Raw genomic sequence first — 13,788 nt, 5'->3', positions numbered from 1 at the left:
AAACACCCTTCCTGGCAGTGAGGACTAATGCTCCTGCCACAAGTGCATGCCACAATGACTCCATCAACTCTCACAGTAGGTCTGCAGTGACTATGGTCCTCATTAGGAAGAGACTGAGACAAAAGAGGGTGAGAGACTTCTGAGGTCACACAGCCTGCAACTGCTGGGGCTGAGATTTGAACCCGGGTCTGTCGGATTCCAGATACTATGAGATCAACCTCTGGGGAGCCTGTTATCTGGAAATCAGCCATGGTGCTGGGTCAGTATGAAGAGCGGGGTAGGGGCAGTGGGCTAGATTGAGGATTGAATCTCATTTCTGTTAGAGTTTTGGAAAATAAAAGGGAAGATAGAGGAGTTGGAGACACGAAACCAGAGCCAGACCTGCAACAGGCAATGAATATATCTTCCTTCATTCAAAGAAGATACACTGAGAGGTACAGGCTGTCTGAGGGAACCAAGCATCTACAACTAGACAAAGAAAACGGGGAGCGGGGGTTGTACCAGGGTTGTGGGACACGGCTGCACTTAGTGGGGAGTTGAGTGAGTGCTCAGGTTTGGTGTCCTTGGAGTAATTGAGGGTCTTCTTAGATTATTTCTGAGCCGAGCGTGGTAGCCCACGCCTGTAGTCCCAGCACTTGGGAGGCAGAGGCAAGCAGATCTCTGTGAGTTCAAGGCCAGCCTGGTCTACATAGTGAGTTCCAGGATGGCTGGGGCTACAGGGAGACCCTGCTTCGAAAAGACTAAAAAATAAAAAAAAGATTATTTCCTCAGACATTGGCAGGCATGTTATCTACGGCCTTGGAGGAAATAGGTGGGCTCTACAAACATTTTCTCTCAGTCTTGGGAGTGACCAACTGATTAGGGGTAAGCAGAGCCAGGCCTCTAATCTATAGCCTTTAGGTCACTGGGGAACTTTGTACTTTTATAATTTAGAGCCCTTGGCCACTCTGATGGTTTTACGCCTTTATGGTCTCCTTTAATAAAGCTCATGGCTTTCCTGAGGTTCGCATATTCTATCAACTTCTATGCTGTGGCCCTCTGTGACCACTCTGGACTTCCTCTGTGCTCTGTCAACCCAGGGATGAAGGCACACCTGGGCTTGGCAGCTAACCATGGATGGACTCTGAGATGAGAATGGAGACTGTGGGTGGCCTCCCCAAAGTCCAGGCCATTCACTGTGTCCCATGGTACCCAGCACCATGTAGGACAGCAGAAGTGTTTGGAGGAAATGGGCAAAGCCTCCTACTGTCCTTAAAGAGTTCTGCTGACTCCCAGGGCCAGAGTCCTCAGGGCCAGGCCAACCTGTGCCTGCCAGCGGTGGTGGGGTCTGACCCTCTACCACAGCCTCAGTTCCCAGTCATCCAGACCTGTGGCCCTAGTGACCTCAATCCATGAGACTTGAATCCCAGAGCACCTGGATACTGATCCCTCAAGCTCCTGGCGGCTAGTCTGTTCCTTTGCCTCTCCATTCTGTTCGGTGTCACCCTGCCCCTCCTGAGGACACTGCCCAGCTCAGGGCTCTGACCTCTCCAGAGGCACACTGACCTCCCACCCTCTTGCCTACCCAGCTACTGTCCCTAGGTGCAGGTGATTCCTAAGCTGCAGATGGCTGGTTGGCACAGAGGACTTGTGTGTCCTCCTCTGAAGACTGGGATATGAGCTTCCTAGTTACAGAGCTAAGGTGTGGCCTGTGGAGCCCCAGAAAGTGGGGTGGGAAGGTTTTGGGTGGAAGTTTGCAGCCTAGTGAAAGGAAAGGCTTTCTAATTATAGGGAAGGGTGTGAGGGTGTGAGGTGATGAACTTCTCAGGCTAAGTCCTGGGGGACTCTGGGGTACCCCTATTCACAGCTCTCATTAGACTAGGAACTAGGGGGTCACTGACGCCACCGTCTGGCCTGCACTAACCTCACACCTGCAAGGTTCAGGTGGGTGGGTGGGTAGCAAGGTCAGTGGCTTTCCAAGGTCACCCAGGCTTGCTCCGATCCCAAGGAAACACAGTGAGGCGCTTACACAGAAGTTTGGCCATTTCCATTTCCTTCCTCCATCCTCCCAGGGAATCTCCTCCTCCCTTTAGCAGGGAACGCCAGGTCACGGGGTCATTTTAATATCAGCCCACAGTAGGGGGATAACCATGCTGCTTCTTGTTCTGTGGCCTGAAGAAAGTTTCTTCAACCTTTCTGAGAAGATGTCTTCCATCTGTTAAATGGGGTCAGGAACACCCACCTGGGAGCTTTGTTGGGAAGGACAGATGAGGTCATCAGTATTGCAAGCTAAGTGTGTACCTGGTGCCTAAGGAGGTGCTTGAAAGCTCCCCACCCCAGCAGTCCCTAGGGAACCATCCCACTGGGCAGGTGGATGCTCCTTGCTGGAGTGAGCAGCCAGGATGGGAGGGCTGGGGCTTAATTGGGATCTTGCACTCCCCTCCAGCCTCACTGTCACTCCTTGTGAGGTCCTTCAAGAACCCTCTCCTTTCTCCTTAGTCTCCAGAGAGGCAGGTAGAGCTGGCCCTGATCCCAGCACCAGATGGGGACCCAGTAGGGGGAGTCAGACTAGAAGCAGCTGTCCTCCAGGGCACAGACAGACCTGAAGCAGGGGGGATGGGGGTGTCCCAGTGCTGTGGAGTGCAGAAGATGGGATGGTGCATTGGGGTGGGGGGGCAAGTGGGCGGGCCTGCCAGGGGAGAAGAGTGACAGCACCAACTACCAATAGCGGCACGTCAGCCTAAAATGTAGCTCTTTGGATGTTACTTCTGCCTATTGCGCAGAGGAGGAAAAGAGTCTGAGTGGGACAGGGGACAGATTGGAGGCCACATTCTGCAGAGACTACTCCCTGCTCCAGTCTGTGGTATTTAAAGTAGGTTTAGAAGAAGCAAAATATACCCCTTCCCTGCCTGACCCTGACCCTGGAGAGATGAGGGAGGGGCCTTGGAAACCCTTTGGTTCCTTCCCTTTATTTATTATTTTATTTTTATTTTATGTGTATGAGTGTTACGCCTGCATGTGTGTGCCTATAGAGGACAGAAGAGGGTGTTGGATCGCCTGGAACTGGAGTTACAGATGGTTGTTGGCCACCATGTAGGTGCTGGGATTCGAACCTGGATCTTCTGCAAGAACAGCCAGTGCTCTTAACTAGAGATAGCCAGGGCTATCTCTCCAGCCCCAGCCCCTTCCTTTTAAACAGCTGGGCTCACCCCAGCCCTGGCATCTGCTGTTACCTAATCCACTCACAGATGCTCCATACCCACATACCTTCAGTGCCAGTCTTATGCCTAAGTCTCCATGTGGGGCAGGGGCAGAATGCCAAGGGAACAAGGATCCAAGTCTGCACAGCAACCACCAGGCAAAACCGACTTCACAAGAAACAACCATTACTCCACTGCCACCCACTGGCACAACTGCTCAGCACCTGCCACTGACCTGGACAGAGTGAGGGTGGCCAGAGCCTTGAAGACAGCAGAGCTGGGTTTGGAGAGGCCCCTCCCAGACCCAAGACTCAGGGTTGGGAAGGCCCGTGAAGGCCTACTCTGCCACTAGCTACCCCCTGCAGGAAGCCACCAGTCCCCATCTGGAGGGGGCAACTGGGGTGGGTTGCTGAGCAAGTCTTGGGAGGGGACAGACATAGATAGTTCATGTTGATAATCTCAGAACTCAGGAAGTTGAGACAAAAGGATCAGGAATTTGAGGTTAGCCTGGACCACTGAGTGAGATCTTATCTCAGAAAACAAACCAACATATGGGAGGAGCTTAGGAGGCCTCACCTCTCATTGAGGAGTTACTGCTGTCTCAGAAGGAGACTCACTTCTCTTTAGGGGGTTGTAGTCACTGTTAGTTTGCCCAGGCTGCAGTGGATGATTCCACACCCATGGGATTCCACACCCATGCCATTAGTACGGACAGTACTAATGGACTCAGCGGGTTATAAAAGAAAAAAAAAGACAGAAAAAACAAGAAAGAATAGGTCCATGAAGTTGGGGGATGGATACATTGAAGGGTGTCTGGGAGAGTTGGAGGTGGGAAGTAGGGGGTAGATATGATTAAAATGCGTTATCAGACATGGTGGTGCACTCCTTTAATCCCAGCACTCAGGAGATCTCTAAGAGTTTGAGCCCAGCCTGTTCTACATAATGAGTTCCAGGCCAGCCGGGTTGAATGGTGTATATAAATCCAAGCCAAAACAAAACAAAAAGTTCGAATCAAAAAGGTCCTATCTGGCAGTGGCAGACCCAGGTAGTCAGTGGATGGGAGTGTCTCACAAGCTGGAAACAACCTGTGCCTGACTGGGCTGGGTTGTGCCTCCTTGTTCCCTAGTTTCATGGGGCAGGGCTTCAAGGCCAGATGGCCTAACCCCACTGCAGTTGTTATAGACACAGCACACTTCCAAATGACATTCGCAGCACATTTTTTGTGGGGGTAAGAGAGAATGAGGGAGGGAGGGACTGTGTCCTTAAGCAAAGCACAAGCACCCCAGGGCCTCATCTAGGGCAAGAGCACAGACAGTTCAGCCCTGGTTCAGGAGGGCCAGCTCTGCCGCCTGAAGCTCCCAACAAAGTCACTCTCCGCCCTCCTCTGCATTGTGCTGATTGTGCCCCTGGTCCTCATCAGGTGCTAAAGTAGACACTGAGATGACAGGGGTACAACAGGGAATGTGGTCCTGTTCTAGGAGGCGAGCAGGCCATGAACAGGTGCATCAAGCTGGTGATGAACTGTGGGCTGGAGTGGAGTGGGGTGTTTGGAGTACAGGGTTGGGATGTCATTCATGTTGTATAAGTGGCCAGGGACAATCTCTCAAGAAAATAGTAGGGAGCAGGGCAAGCTGTGGGCGTCTGTGAGCAGAAAGATTCAGATAAAAACAAACAAAAAACTGCAGGTTTGGCTTGATTGAGAACAGGGGATGAGCTTAGGAGAGTGGGAAGAGATGGGGGCGTGTCAGGAAAGTGGATTGGGCTGACCCAGATCCAACAGTTGGGACCATAGATGACCCATCAGATGTTGAAGCTATTAGACTGGGGGTGTAGCTCAGATGGACTGCTTGAGGCCCTGGGTTCAAACCCCAGCACCATCAAAATACAGTTGAAAATATTGCAAGTTGAAAATGCATTTAACTTCACTTAGACTAGACTGCCTTCAATGTGCTCAAAATATATACATTAGTCTATAAGGCTAGTGAATGCAAGGCCCATTTTATCTGTGTGTATGTGTGTGTGTGAAGGGGGTGTGTACTGTGTAGGTGTGTGCCTGTTGTGGCTAGAAGCTGACCTTGAATGTCTTCCTCTAATCACTCTCCAGTTAGTTTCTGAGACTGGGTCTCTCACTGAACCTGAAGTTCACTGATTGGCTATCCTGACTGGCCATCCAATCCCAAGGATCTGTCTGCCTCTACCACCCAGTACTGAGTTAGCAAGCACATGCAGCCAAGCCCGGCTTTTACATGGGTGTTGGGGATTCAAGGTCAGGTCCTCATGGTTGTGTGGCAAGCATCTTACCCACGGAGCCATCTCCACAGCCCACAAGCCTGTCACCATGTGTGAAACCTACATATTGGAAGTGTTCTGTGGGTTCATGTTGCAGCAAGATAAAGTCAGAAATTCTAAGGTGAGCCATCAGAGAGACACAGGAGACTGTGTCTAAAACCAAAGGTGACAAGTACCGAAGTCTCATCACTTCCTAGTTATTTTCCTGCACTGTACATGTTATCTGTATGGTAGAGAGTGGTGTGTGGGTGCCATCCCAGCTCTCTTTGAAATTCCAAGTTTAGGAAACTTGAGATAGGGTACTGCAGAAATCTATGACTTTCTCTGTGTGTGTGTGTGTGTGTGTGTGTGCGTGTGTGCATGTGTGTACGTGTGTGTGTGTGTATTGTAATACTGAGCTCAAGGCACGGAAGAATACATAGTGATGGCTGAGTTAGGAGTCCTTTATTAGCTGGCAGTCAAGAGGGGGCTAACACCCGGAAGAACTTTCAACCCTAAGGAGAGCAAGGCTTATAAAGCCTAAAACCACAATTATATCATTCCAGGGCAAAGCCAATAACCATGGTCACACCAGACCAGGGGTGGGTCAGTTAACAAAGAGATTTTCAGTCAACAAAAAGTTTCTAAGTTTTGGTTTGGAAAAACAAGTTTCTCAGAATCGCAGAAACAATGGACTCTGTGGGAATGCAGGTGTAGCTGGACGGAAGGGTGTTCTGCCTCGCCGGTTGTAAATTTCTCAGCAGTGTAGAAACAATGACTCCCCCCCTGAAATGCAGGTGCAGGCTTCATTGCCAGTCTGCCTGACTGACTGCAACTGGAGCAGGGAGCAGAGACACAGGGTGAGCAGAAGTCAGCCAGAATAAAATGGAGTCAGTTTCGCCACTTCATATATGTGTATGTGTTTATTTATATAAGCATATAATAAATATACATTATATAATATAAATACATCAAATATATTTATATGATTTTAAAATTTTTTTTAAATATATTTATATAATATAAATATGTAAAAAATATTTTTATATATTTGAGTAATGGTCTCATGTAACCCAGGCTGGCCTTGATCTCATTGTGTAGCTGAGGCTAACCTTGAACTCCTGATCGTCCTGCCTCTACCTCCCTAGTGCTGGAGCTACAGGAATTCATCCTACCTGGCTTACGGGGTGTAGGGGATGAACCCAGACTTCATGCATGCTAGGGCAAGCACCCTGCCTGCTGAGCATCTGCACAATTGTTTTCTGGATCGTCCAGGACTTAAAGTGATAGAGGTGAATTGCACAGATGAACTGGATGGCGTGTCATGTGTGGAACTTACATCCGGGTTAGCGTGAAAACACAGGAGAATCCTTCAACATTGACTACAAAGTTGCTCATGTCCTTGTCAGGGAAGTGACTGTGGGTGTGCACCCTGGTTTCACTTTTACCTGACTCCGGAACTCAGACGCACTCAGGCTGCCCATCGCACTCAGTGACAATAGCTTTAGTGTGGAGATAATAATAAGGTTGGCTTACAATGACTTTGTCAAATCTTGTGGGCTGCAGCCACAGGCTACAGTGACAAAGCAAGAAATGGTCTGTATGGACTTTGCAAGGTGTTCGTCAATAAGGAGTAGCACAGTGTGAGAACTGCATGATCACATCATTCATGTTAGTAAAATTTATAATAGATGTGTATGTACACCTCCAGTACACTGCAGTCTGCAGTCAGGAGGTGGGGCAGCAAAGGGCAAACTGAGGGAGAGCAAGAAGAGCCTGGGGGCCTGCAGTCAAGTGGGATGTGTGACAGTCAGTCAGTGTGTGGGAGAAGAGAAAGGGTGCCAGGTCTGGGGGTAGGGAAGGAAGGCTAGGCCTGGTGGCAAGGTCCCACAAACATGGGGGAGGCTTGGGGGGCTCCGCTCCAAGGAGCTGTCCTGTAAATGGCACCTAAGACATTGGGGTGGGAAGGAGGTGAGCACTGGTTCTTAGAATGGGTGACATCTACAACTCAGGTGAGAGGGAGAAGGGGAGGTAGGGCCGATGCCCCTGGTCCAGGCCAGGACAGATTTGGATGGGGCATAGAGGTAAGGGCAGGAAGGAGGTGCCCTGCTCTAGAGGAGCGGGGAAGGTGAGCAATGACTTCCCTGGAGAAGGGGGGATGTAGAGAGAGAGAGGTGAGAGAGACCAACAGTTGGACAGAGTCAAAGGTTGCTAGAGATAGGCTGGAGAGATGGTTCGGCTGTTAAGAGCACTGGCTGCTCTTGCAGAAGACCCAGGTTTGATTCCCAGCACCCACATGGTGGCTAATACCATCCATAATTCCAGTTCCAGGGGCTCCAACGCCCACTTCTGATCTCCGAGTGCATTGTACAACATAGGTACACTTACATACATGCAGGCAATACGCTCATACACATAAAAAAAATAAGCTGGGCGTGGTGGCTCACACCTTTAATCCCAGCACTTGGGAGGTAGAGGCAGGCAGATCTCTGTGAGTTCAAGGCCAGCCTGGTCTACATAAGGAGTTCCAGGTCAGCTGGGCTACAGGGAGACCCTGTCTCAAAAAGACCAATAATAATAATAATAATTTTTTTTAAAATAAAAGGTCACTAGAGGGTGAGTGGCCACAGATCCAGGTGAACTCTGGTCACCAGTGTATACAGAAGCAGGACAGGGAGTTGGCCTTGACTGCCCTGGAACTGGGCTAGGCAGTGTGGCTGAGGGAAAGCTGAGCCAAATTCTTAAGAACAGGGTCAAGGAGTGGTGGGTGTCCCAGGACCCAAGCTGTGAAGGGAAGAGGGTGGGAAGAGAGAGGCCAAAAGGGGCACTTGCAAAGCTCCCAGGGCATTGAGGCCTGGCGTGGGTATGCTGGGATTCAGCAGAAGTCCCAGTGGGTGCTGACAGGACAATTTGCAGTGGGCTGGTCCTTGGTAATGACAGTGTGGAATCTTCGAGATGCCTGAGGCCAGGAAGAGGGGGCTGCACTGGGAGAAGGGGGCAGGGTTCAAGGGTTCTAATGCCACTGGCCACAATTAAAACCTGAGAACAGTGACCTGCTGAGTGTTGGTAGCTGGCACCCTCCAGGAGCAAGGTCAGTGTGATGGCCAATGGGAAGTGGGCCTTGTAGATGGTGATGTCTGAACAACTCAATTCAGGGACTAGGATGTAGTTCAGTTGGTAGAGTGATTGCCTATCATGCACTGAGTCATGAGTTCAATCCCCAACACCACATTAACTGAGGGGTGGAGGGGTACATGCCTAGATTCAATCCCAGTACTCAGGATGTGGCGGCAGGAGGATCAGGAATTCAAGGTTATCCTTGGCTTACATAGTGAGTTTAAGGCTAGCCTGGGACACATAAGATCCTGTTAAAAAACAAACAAACAAAACAAAACAAAAACAAAAAGTTCAATACAAAGCTGGGGCTCATGGACTGAAGAGAGATGGAAGGAAGGGACAGTGGGGGTGGGCAAGGAGGACCTGGGGCCCTGGGGCCGGCAGGAGGGTTGGCCCCTAGTCATAGGGAAGTATGGCCACTGTGGGAACAGGTCAGTCCTTGGTGGTCAAGGAGGCTCTGAGATCAAAAGATGGCCCCTGGAAGGGATAGAGGGGATGAGATGCAGTTTGAGGTTTCCATGATGACACATGTACCAAGTGATGGAGGTTATGGAGGGGGGGATGTCTGTGGGCTCTGGGAACTCCTCTCTCGTCCTGCCTCATCTATAGAGTGGAACTGTGGTAGGCCATAGGGTCTTGTGAATGTGGAAACTGTGACCACCATCACTATTTTCAATGGAGACGGTAGTTTGATGGGGACAAAGTGACCATGGAGGGAGTTGTGAGAGGGTTCAGTTTTTTTCCAGAGATTTTAATACTTGAGTGGGTTTTCCGGGGTCCAAGAAAGAGTAGAGGCAGGATATGGTAAAGCCCTTCCCGTCTCCCAGCATGTCTGTGTAGTCAGGTGGATCTGGCTTCAGTGGCCTCATCAGCCATGGGACACTGTCTGACAAGTGTCCCCTGAGCTGTCTGACAAGTGGGGAGGGACAACTTGCCAGCATGTGGCTCCCTCCTCTGTTGTCCCCCTCAGGGCAGAGCTCCCTGAGTCTGCCAATCTAAAGCTGTGGTCCTAGAAGGCTGTTCCGCAGGCAGGAGGCCCAGCAGACTGAGGGCTCTCCCAACCCCTCTGGGGTTTCAGTTGGGTGTGATGTGTCAGGTGGACCGAGAGGAGCTGCCTTGGGGTGGGACCCGGATCCATGGGTGCTGCTGCCCCACTCCAGTGCAGATAGGGCTGTGAACACTTGTAGGTTTGCAGAGAGAGTGACTGCATCCAATTCTGTCCATGTGTCTACTGAGCTCTGGTGCTCTGCACACACTCAGAGGACCCAGTGTCGAGCTGGACACACCAACTGCCCTTTGGAGCTGAGCCATCAGGACAGATGGGCATTATTAACAGGCATGGTTAATCAAAGCAGGGAAGAGAAAGGGTGGATAGGCAGGAGGTGGCAGGGCACAGCCTTATCTGGAGGGATGGGGAGGTGTCTTAGTTTTTTGTTCTCTTGCTGAGTTAAAATACCCTGACAAAGTAGCTTAAGGAAGGAGGGGTTTATTCCGGCTCACAGCTCAAGGTACAGTCCATCCTGCAGGGAGGTTAAGGCAGCAGGAGCTTGAAGCAGCCAGTTACATGTCCAGGGTCAGAAGAAAGTAATTAGTGCATGCTACTGTTCAGCCCCTCTCTCCATGTGTACAGTCCAAGATCCCTTGGCTCATGATCTTACTCACAATTCACATGGATCTTCTACATCAATTAGTGTATTACGTTTTTTAAATGTGTGTGTGTGGGGGGGATATACGTGACGGTCACAGGACAACTTTCAGGAGTCAGTTCTCCTTCAATCATGTAGGTCCAGGAGATCAAACTCAGGCCATCAGGCTTGGTGGCAAGCACCTTTACCCACTGAGCCATCTTGTCCATCCATGTACATCAATTAATGCAATTAAGATAATCCCTTACAGGCATGCTCTGAGACCCAGGCTCCCAGATGATTCTAGAGTCTGTCAAGTTGCCAACTAACACTAACCATCTTGGGGTATGTGGGGGGGGTGTTGTTGAAAAGGTGACATTTAAGCAGCATTCTGAAGTCTGAAGGAGTGAGCCTCATGGGTGTCTGGAGAAGAACATTCAGCTGTGCAAAGGTCCTGGCATGAGGCAGCATGACCTGGTGTTCTTCATAGACAAGCAGGAAAATCCACAGGGCTGGAGCAAAGTGAGACTTAGAGGTGGGGCCCAGCTATTAGGGGTGCCTTTTCAACAGCTGACACTCCAGCCTCTACCTCATGTGGCCACTCTCCTAAGTCCCTTGATCTCTCCCTCCCTCTCCTCAGTGATGTGCCTAGGGGCACCAAGACCTTTGGGGTCTCTGGGAGCTCGGAGGTGAAGGTCTTTATGCTCTACAATCCTGCAAGGGTGGCAGAGCCTGCAGGCCGGGCCCATTGGCCCCTGGACGCCAATGTGGATGTGGTTGTGTCCGTGGACATGGCCAGTAAGGAGTTAAATGACCTCAAGGTAAGACCCATCTCCTCAGAGAAAAGGACTGGTTCTTCCACCCAGGTAAGAGCCACCCCCATATGACACTCAGTCATATCAGCCCATGAAACGAAACCCCACAGAGCTGCTTAAACCCCCTCCTCTCTAATCATCCTGACACATCTCCATAGACATTCTGACACATCTCCATAGACACTCTGACCCACTCTGTCCACACTAGCATCCCAATACCACGTGGCACACAGGAACATCCTGGTCACCTCTCAGATCTACAAACATAGCTGTACCCATGTGTGCTAGTGCAGGCTACCCCTCTGATACCCAGCCAGGATGACAACATCTCTTTGCTGGGCTTTGACATCTCCCATACACAGTATCCCCTGAATGGCTGCCCCAGTGCGTTCTCTGACCTGGGACAAGTTAGGGCGTATGTGCGACCTCTGCACATGACTATGGGCAGGGCCCGACCTTCTCAGGAGGGTGTCCTGTCACCTGGAGGAAGAAGGGCATGGAGGGGAGTGTGGTCTGGACCTTGGCAAAAGCCCTGACTCCAACTTTAGTTATTGGGCTGGGCAGTTTTCCCTCTGTGCAGAGGACAAGCAGGGCCTAAGCCAGTGGGGACAGCAGCCCTTCTCTGTCTGTCCCTCCCACAAGCTCCTGGAGTCTCCCATGTCCCTCTGTCACCCTCCTTCCTCAAACTGTTTGGGGCTCCAGGCAGCACAGTGGCCCACAGTCAGGGAACAGCTTTGTCTCCATGCTGGGCTCATAGCCTTGGGCCTCAAAGCAGGGCTAGGTGTGGTCTTGTGTCCATCTCTTAGGACTGACTTCCTTCCCCAGGTGAAGGTGTCATACTTCGGGCCACAGGAAACTGATGCCCTGGGCCACAGCGTGCTATACCTCACAGGTGTCGGTGAGTCCTGCCTCTGGCTGGCTGTGGACGCGATGGCTATTGGAACATGGTGGTCATGACTGATGAGGAACATCTGGAGGGGAAGGCCTCAGCCAGCTGCTTCCACCCCAGGCGCTCCCAACCTCCCCAGGACCACAGAGATTGAGACCCAGCCATGCTTAGGGCTCAGGGTCTTGAAATGTCACTATCACCAGCTTGAGCCACAGAAGCCTCCTCATCCGGAATCCCATGTGTGTCCTGAACCTCCAGGACCCAGCCTAGAACCATTGACAGCCACATGCCCCCTTCAGCAAGAGCCCAGGGCACCCCTCTGAGGATGACAGACCCTGAGGATGGGTCTCCAGGGGCCGTGGTTAAGGGCCCTGAATATGTGACCTAGAAACCCAGGGACACCATTTCATCATTTAATATTCAAGTCAACCACCCAATACATAAGGCTAAGTCAGGAATTTCTAGAGCCAGAAACCTGGATCTCTCTAACCCCAGAACTACAAGAGTCAACCTAGCTAGAGCCCCAGGGCCAGCGCATGGACTCCCAAGTGTTGAATTTCCCAAACTGGGCTTCTGGGTTCTCATAGGCTGGATTGGGGGCCAAGATGGCCAGGTCTGGCATCAGGTCTGGTGTGGAGATAAATGTTCTGGTTATCACGGGTGTAGACAGGTGGCCTGGCATCAGGGGTGTAGACAAGTGGTCTGGCATCACAGGTGTAGACAGGTGCCCTAGCATCATGGGTATAGAACAGTGATGGATTTGTCCTTTACAGATATTTCCCTCGATGCTGACACAGGCCGCACAGGCAGGGTGAAAAGAAGCCCAGGTAACAAGGTGAGCCCCTTGCTGCCCCAAGAATGTAGGGGTAACAGGTAGACATGGGGGAGTCTCAGGGGCAGAGGGTTTTGCTTCTCAAAGGGCGATCAATTCCAGGGTCTGTAGTATCTGACCAATCCATGGAAAGATGGCCGAATTGGCTTGAGTGAGCATTAACTTACACCTGTGACTGGCATGCTGTGTGATTGTTGAAGAACAGCTTACCCTCTCTGGTCTGTCTTTTTCTGCTTGCTGCCTTTTCTATTTGGGGGGTTCTAAACATGGGGAGTACTTCATGAAAGGTTGTTGAGTGACTGAATGACCTCCTTCTGGTAGTGGGGACTATGGGAGTCAGCTACAGCTAAGCTCTGCAAGGGTGAAGAGGAGAATGGAGTAGGTTCAAGATCTTGCTGCATAGAAAGCATCTAGAAGCTGTCTTGGAAGGGCTGGAAGGTATAATTTGTAGGGAGAGACCTCAGGGAGGCAGCCTGGGCCTCAAGGCTGGGGCAGCTGCCCGGATGGCTGTGTGGGTTGCTTACTGCACAAGGGTGCTTGCGGGAGGTAGGAGGTGGAAGCTAAGTGCAAATCTTGGGTCCTGGCACAGGGTGGCATCTGCCTAGATGGGGTGACAAGTGTGCCACAGAGGCAGGCGGTGGCCCTGTGCTATCTCAGATACCTGGCCGGACCTGAAGATCAGCTGTGCAGTTGAAGGATCCCCTTCCACAACTTCATTTTGCTCTTTTGGAAAATGGGGATAAGGTGGTGTGTTGGGAACAGTGGTAATTGCAGAGTCAGGCAGCTTGACCTGTAGGACCCCAGTGGATGTTAGGCCCAGGAGAATGCTGGGATGGGAGAGTTTTCCTGGTGGAGGCCAGGGTGGGGCAGCATCTGCCTCTCAACCAGGGCCAAAGCTTGACCGTTCCCAGCTGTGGTAGCAAAGCCCCGTCCCTAGTCCCTCCTTAAATCTTTTTTTTAAAAAATATTTCATTTATTATTTTTATTTTATGTGTACAAGTGTATTGCCTGCATGTATGTGAGTGCACCCACATTGTGCAATGCCTCGGAGGTCAGAAGAGGG

At 51.1% G+C, this 13,788-nt stretch overlaps 1 protein-coding gene across 1 annotated transcript in view; it reads left to right on the top strand.

The window, feature by feature from the left end:
• The first annotated feature begins 7,437 nt into the window (after positions 1-7,437).
• Positions 7,438-13,788, top strand: part of LOC103725340 (protein-arginine deiminase type-1-like) — a 10,926-nt gene continuing 4,575 nt past the window's right edge. The window contains exons 1-4 of the mRNA XM_008822673.1: positions 7,438-7,478; positions 10,830-11,010; positions 11,830-11,902; positions 12,667-12,728. Of these exons, the coding sequence (XP_008820895.1) occupies positions 7,438-7,478; positions 10,830-11,010; positions 11,830-11,902; positions 12,667-12,728 (357 nt within the window). The remainder of the gene's footprint in view (positions 7,479-10,829; positions 11,011-11,829; positions 11,903-12,666; positions 12,729-13,788) is intronic.

Source organism: Nannospalax galili, unplaced genomic scaffold (assembly GCF_000622305.1).
Source record: "Nannospalax galili isolate Female #2095 unplaced genomic scaffold, S.galili_v1.0 scaffold548, whole genome shotgun sequence".
NCBI lineage: Eukaryota > Metazoa > Chordata > Mammalia > Rodentia > Spalacidae > Nannospalax > Nannospalax galili.
The sequence above is the reverse complement of the archived record's forward strand: the minus strand, read 5'-3'. Positions and strand labels throughout refer to the sequence as shown.